Source organism: Carlito syrichta, unplaced genomic scaffold (genome assembly GCF_000164805.1).
Source record: "Carlito syrichta isolate Samal-C Ts95f unplaced genomic scaffold, Tarsius_syrichta-2.0.1 Scaffold120490, whole genome shotgun sequence".
In the NCBI taxonomy this organism is placed as follows: domain Eukaryota; kingdom Metazoa; phylum Chordata; class Mammalia; order Primates; family Tarsiidae; genus Carlito; species Carlito syrichta.
The window spans coordinates 736,246-743,123 of NW_007064586.1; the positions used below are offsets into that span (position 1 = coordinate 736,246).

At 51.5% G+C, this 6,878-nt stretch overlaps 1 protein-coding gene across 1 annotated transcript in view; it reads left to right on the forward strand.

Annotated features, from left to right (window-relative positions):
* SLC15A3 (solute carrier family 15 member 3) overlaps nucleotides 1-6,878 on the forward strand; it is a 36,947-nt gene that overhangs the window by 21,732 nt on the left and 8,337 nt on the right. Inside the window, exons 2-3 of the mRNA XM_008048075.2 lie at nucleotides 2,301-2,584; nucleotides 5,485-5,632. Coding sequence (XP_008046266.1) covers nucleotides 2,301-2,584; nucleotides 5,485-5,632 — 432 coding nt within the window. The remainder of the gene's footprint in view (nucleotides 1-2,300; nucleotides 2,585-5,484; nucleotides 5,633-6,878) is intronic.

Here is a 6,878-nt window from a genome sequence, read left to right on the forward strand (position 1 = left end):
CCACTCACCTCAGCCTCCCAAAGCGCGGGATTACAGGCTGAGCCACTGAGCCCAGCTTGTCTCTGGTTTTCAAATGTTCTTTCATTGTGTATGTTACACCCACACAAGGGACATTTTTTAAAGGATCATTCTATCCAGCCGACATCCACAAATCCAGCACCCAGCAGTTTCTGGTGCCTTTGCCAAGGAGTTACGCATCCACACTACTTAGACACCTTTGATGGTGGGGGCACCATGCCTCCAGGGATGCCCTGGCCATTTCTTACCCACTGTTGACTTCCTTTCAGACCAGGAGGCTCCCAGTATTTGCCAGTAGGAATCTCCTATTTTTCCTTAATTCCCCTCTTGGAATGGAACTGGTGTCCCGGAGGTCAAGCCACTGAGCGGAGCCTCCCACAGCATCCATGATAACAGCCGCGCCCCTGCATTCTCCCATTTGGGGAGACAGCTGGGCTGGAAGGCCACCTGAGTCGCACCTTACTCCTAGGACAGTGCGGAAATGCTTCCGTGCTCAGAGGCGGGGACGAACCTCACTGGATTGGAGTTTTTGAAACGACTCTGGCTACAATGTAGAAGATGGATGAGCTAACAAGCCCCAGAGCAGCAAAGGGGGCTGTCAGTGAGGGCTGTGGGGGTGGTGGGACTGGCACCATCTGGCAACAGCTGTACCCCGGGAGTGGCGTGTTCACCACACTTGCTGATTTCAGAAAGGGCCATCCGTCATTCCCGACAAAGTGTCTACTGATTCTCAAAGAACTCATTTGTATCCTGAATGGGCTGCCTGGTCTTTCCCCCTTAGAGTTACAATTGTCATATTCATTTTCTTCCAGTTAATAAATGGAAGTGGCTGCCTCTAATGGGACCTATTCAATTTTCTGGTTGAAGAACTAGAGCAAGAATTCTCAGTGAGCTAACACACTCCTCCCATCTATCGCCATGGGGACCCCTTAGAATCTCCAAGGAAGTGCAGTCTTAACCACATCTGTGTGGGTTATAATTTTACCTTTGGAAAAGGAAAAAATATGTATCTTTTCCCCAATGTGACAACAGAAAGTAAAGCTTGACAAGGTCTTCTTAGCTAGTGGAAATACCATGTCTATTGATGGAAGACAGTCAAGGATCCTGAGATTTGGGGTTTTTTTGAAAGGGTGACTGATTTATCAATGTAAAGAATCATGGCTGGGTGTGGTGGTTTACACCTGTAATCTGGGTGGCCAAGGCAGGAAGATTGCTTGAGCCCAGGAGTTGGAGACCAGCCTGGGCAACATAGCAAGACCTTGTCTCTATAAAAAAAAATTTTTTTAAATTAGCCAGGTGTAGTGACATGCTCCTCTATTTTCAGCTACTCAAGAGGCTGAGGCTGAAGGATCACCTGAGCCCAGGAGCTCAAGCCTTTGGTATGCCAGGATTGCACCATTGCACTCCAGCCTGGGCAACAGAGTGAGACCCCAACTCAAAAATTTTTTTTTGTAGAGAATCATTTATTCTCTCCATTGAAATGATCTTTAGTCTTCCCAGCTTTTTAAAAATGCAGATGCCTGGGTCTTGCTCCAGACCTGCTGAGTCAGAATCTGGAGTCAGAATCTGGGAGAATTGGGGGCAGCCAGTGTGGTTGACCAGAGCCAGCAGACTCGAAGGGTGCCTGGGGCCTACTGTTGCAGATTGACCCAAATCCTGGGTAAATATTTTCAATCCATCTGCCCTTGTTAGGGGGGGCTGGAAAAACTTTGGTTTTCGCCAGGCGAGAACTCGCTCTTGAGACTGTCTGGGACCACCTCTGTCATATATTGGGGAAAGGCAGGATGGATCCCAATGGAACACTGTGCTTGCATCTCCAAACTGCAGAGGAAATTCTCTATCCGACTTCTGACTGTTCTTTCTAATCATGTGAAACAGAACCGAGGTCTTTATTGGCTTTTTGTCCGATTATGAAAGTAAAGCATCGTGTAAGTTGCTCAATCAAAGGCAAAGGGACAAATCAACCAGAAATGAACAGGGTGACATCAGAGACATCTGTTGTGTGTGCTCCTCAGTGAGAACAAAGAAGTAATATGTGTCATGGGTGTGCAAAAACAGCTGTGCCAAAGTGTCCTGATCGGTTACCAGGAACTCCCAAGAGAAGGGTTTATTCAACAAATATTTATTGAGTGTCTACTTAGTGACCAGAGGATAGGAAAGTGCCGGAATGCCCACCCGCTGACCCAAGAAATGTCTTTGCGGGGGGGTGAGGGGGTGCCGGTACAAAGAGCGCCCCTGCATGGCCTCCGTGGCCCTTACTCTCATTCCTTCCTGGCTGTCAGGTGATGGATCTTGGACGCGATGCCACCCGTCGCTTCTTCAACTGGTTCTACTGGAGCATCAATTTGGGGGCTGTGCTGTCACTGCTGGTGGTGGCTTTTATCCAGCAGAACATCAGCTTCCTGCTGGGCTACAGCATCCCCGTGGGCTGCGTGGGGCTGGCGTTCTTCATCTTCCTCTTTGCCACCCCCGTCTTCATCACCAAGCCTCCCACGGGCAGCCAAGTGTCCGCTATGCTTAAGCTTGCTTTTCGAAACTGCTGCCCCCGGCTGTGGCAGCGACACAGGTAAGGAATGGGACAGGAGATGGCTGGGTGAAGAAAGCCTCCAATTTTTTTTTTTTGAGTTGGAGTCTCACTCTTGCCCCCAGCTGGAGTGCAGTGACATGCTCACGGCCACCCCAGCGCCAACCTGCTGGGCTCCGGTGATCCTTCTGCCTCAGCCTTCCAAATAGCTGGAACTACAGGCCTACACTCACAGGCCTACACTCACAGCTGATTTTTTTGATTTATTGTAGAGACAAGGTGTCACCAAGTTGCCCAGGCTGGTCTTAAACTTGCGGGCTCAAGCAATCCATGTGCCTCGGCCTCCCAAATTGCCGGGATGACAGGCTGAGCCACCGAGCCCGACCTTTTTTTTTTCTTTTTTGAATCAGGGTCTCACCCTGTCACACAGGCTGGTGTGTAGTGGCATGATTATGATGCTCATGGCTCATGGCAGCCTTGACTTCCTGAGTTTAGGCCATCTTTCCGCCTTAGCCTCTTGAGTAGCTAGGACTACAGGCATGCGCTTACCACGCCCGGCTAATATTTTATTTTTTATTTTTTGAAGAGATGAGGTCTTGCTATGCCGTCCAGGCTGGTCTTGAACTCCTGGGCTCATGCAGTCCTCCTGCTTTGGACTCCCAAAGTGCTGGGATTACAGGCATGTGTCACTGTACCTGGCGGGAGCCTCCAATTCTGGAGAAGCACCGTGCTTCTCCCGGAAGGAATAGTCCAGATTGTAGACATTTTGGTTCAGCTCCAGTGATAGTTCTTAATGGTGACCTGCTCTCCAGTGGGGCAGAGCTGCCCACTATAACTGAGGGTGGCAATGGAGATCAAGGCGGCGGTGATGTTGGTATTATTGGTGAGGATGATCATGGTCTTGACAGTGTTGATGGTGACAAAGATGGGGATGACGGCATTGGTACCTACAGTGAAGACAGACACTGCTAATGGGATGACAGTAGCCATAGAGGTGGTGATGATGGAGATGATAGTACCCGTGGAGGCCGGTGGGATATGATTTGAGTAATTCTGTGCTGCGCTGTTGTCTAACATAACAGCCTTAGGAAATCATCCAGACTTGCTCTCTTCCCCATTAGCTGATATGCCAGGGAGGAAAGTTCTGAATGGTGTTGCGTAAGCTCAGTAGCTTCCTTTTGCCCCTCTCCTTCCTAATTTGGCTGCTTATGCTAAGAAAACCTATCTCCAGACCTTAGCGTCAGTTACAGCTGCTGTCAGTAGGATCTAGATGAAAATGGTGAAGAACATGCTTCCCCAGTCTGGAATATTGCTGGAGGGTCTGTGAGTACAGTCGTCAGGTGTATCCCCAAGGGGTCTGGTTGCTTTAATTCTCTGTCACTGTCAAACAGTCCACACTAGAGCTTAGTGGCTTAAATAGCAACCTTTTTTTGAGTTCCCCTCCTCCCAATTCTGAACTTGAAAAGGCTGGAGTGTCGCAAGTCGGCTCACTTACCTGTGGACTGTAGACCGAAGACTCAGCTGGGACGGCAGGCTGGAGCACCTTGGTTCCCCTTCGTGTGGCCTTGCTGTGTGGCTTGGGTCTCCCACACAGCCTGGTGTCTAGGTTGTAAGAGGAAGAAGCATTCCAAGAATGAATACTCCAGGGGGAAGAAGGCAAAAGCTTCGGGTCTTCCTAAGGCCCCGGAGAAGCTTAGAAGTCCAAGGGCATCACTTCTGTCTCATTCTAGTGGTCAAAGCAGTCACAAGTCTGGCCCAGAATTAATGGCAGGGGAAATAAACTCCCCTTTAGTGACTGGGAGGGGTGGAGTTGATGGAAACTGTCTTGGGAGATGACCCTGCTGATAGCGTCCCTTTTGGAATCTCAAGGCTCTTGGACAAGAAGGGGTCAGAAACCTCTCAGCACAGAGGGCAAAGGGTAAAGGTCACAGCAATGCTTGATTTACCCTGTCTCCTACTGATGTTCCCTCTACTCCTTCCCTACTCCTTGTCATGTAGAGAGAGGGTTATGACGTTGACTGTTGAGGAGAATCGACTTGAGGTCAGCAGATGAGTGAGTTTCGGTGAATCGAATCTGGAATGGCCTCTCTCTCTGAATCAGGCTCGGACTGGGACTCCCCTGGTCCCTGTGGCAGATTGATGCTACAAGACAAAGCATCCCTTAAGACTCTGCTTGCCACAGTCTCTGGTCTTACTTCCCCCAGGACCCAAAGGGCCAAAGCTCTAGAGTGGAGTGAGTCACGACCGGCCATCTTTACTACAAAAGAGATGATAGCCGAGTACAGTCGCTCACACTTGTAATCCCAGCACTTCGGGAGGCCGAGGTGGGAGAATTGCTTAAGCCCAGGAGCTCGAGACCAGCCTGGACAGCATAGTAAGACCTTGTCTCTACAAAGAACCAAAAAAATAAGCTGGGCATGATGGTGCATGCCTGTAGTCCCAGCTGCGCGGGAGGCTGAGGCAGAAGGATTACCTGAGCCCGGGAGGTCAAGGCTGCGGTGAGGTGCGATGGCACCACTGCATGGTAGCCTGGGCAACAGAGTGAGACCTGACTAAAGGGGGGGGGGAGGCAGAGGGAGGGTCAGGGAGAGAGGGAGAGAGGGATAGATGATAGTGATCATATTGGCAGTGGTAGTGCCAACAGTGAAAATGTGTGATGGGAATAGAAAGGAAACTCCGTGGAGAGAAGGGTTTTGGTGACAGCGATCACTTTACTGAAGGTAACGACAGGGATGCTGGCCTTGGCGACAGGGGTGGTGATGGCAGGGGTGACGTGAAGTAGATGGAGGAGACGAGGGTGGTGGCCTCAGATATGATGGCTGCGGGAGTGCTGTCCCTGGGGGAAGGATCAAATCAGGGCATGATGGCGGAGGCGAGAACGGTGGCCGTGGGGTGGGACTGGTGACGGATGCTGTCGAGCCTACTGCCCCTGGGTCCCACAGAGACCCTCAAGGTACCCACCTGCTGCCTGGCCAGAGGTCCCCCCAGCCTGGGCCTTGCCCCCAAGAGGACATCGCCAACTTCCAGGTGCTGGTGAAGATCCTGCCCGTTATGGTGACCCTGGTACCCTACTGGATGGTGTACTTCCAGGTGAGCACCCCCGCCCTTTTGCCCCGGGGGTAAGGGGTCCAGTCGCCTCACTGGCCTCTGTTCTCACTGTAGAAGGAGGAGGACAGAGTGGGTTGCTGCTATGTGCCTGCTGGTGCGGGGACTGGCACCAAGCCATCCCCTGGGTGGCATGGCAGGAGGCCCTCTGAAAACGGGCTTTGAAGAAGTAGCCCCATCTCTCCGGGCCTCAATTTCATCTTGTGTACAATGGGTGCTTAGATGGGAGTGTCTTCCAGTTTGGTGGTGTTCAGATTCTCTGAGTTGGTAGCTGAGGCCCAGAGAGGGCACATTGGTTATCCCAAGCCCCACAGCAAGTCAGGGGCAAGCTCAGTGTTAAGTGGTTTGCAGCCGTGCCTCAGAATCACCTGAAGAACCTTTATTTTATTGCATGTCATTTTTGAGTTGACTCACTCTGTCGCCCAGGCTGGAACGCAGTGGCACCCTCACAGCTCACTGCAGCGTCAATCTCCTGGACTCAGGTGATCCTTCCACTTCAGCCGCCTGAGTATCTGGGACCATAGGCACGTGCCATCACCACACCCAGTTAGTTTTTTTTTTTGTAGAAATGAGGTCTCACTGTGTTGCCCAGGCTGCCCAGACCTCCTGGTCTCGAGCAATCCTCCAGCCTCAGCCTCCCAAAGTGCTGGGATTACAAGTGTGAGCCCCTGCACCTTGCTCCGGAAGAGGTTTTTTTGTTTTTTGTTTTGAGTTGGATGCTCACTCCGTCGCCCAGGCTGGAGTGCCGTGGCACATTCATGGCCACTGCAGCCCCAACCTGCTGGGCTCCGGCGACGCTTCCACCTCAGCCTTCCAAGTAGCCGGAACTACAGGCTCACGCTTCCAGGCCCGGCTTATTTTTCGATATATTGTAGAAATGAGGTCTTGCCAAGTTGCCCAGGTTGTTCTTGAACCCGTGGGCTCAGGCCATCCTCTCACCTCTCCTGAACAGGTTTTACAAAAGGCAGATTCCAAGTCCCACCCCGGACTCCTGAACCAGAGTTACTGGGAGAAGTCTCTATGTCAAGAAACTTCTTACATGATACTGATACTCAGATTCAGATTTGAGAATGACTGCCTCCCACGCATCATATCATCCCAGGGGAAAGGTCAAGGTCAATGGCGCTCTTTTTTTTGAGTTGGAGTCTCACTCTGTCGCCCAGACTGGAGTGCAGTGACCGCTCCTGGTCACCGCAGCCTCAACCTGCTGGGCTCCGGCGATCCTTCCGCC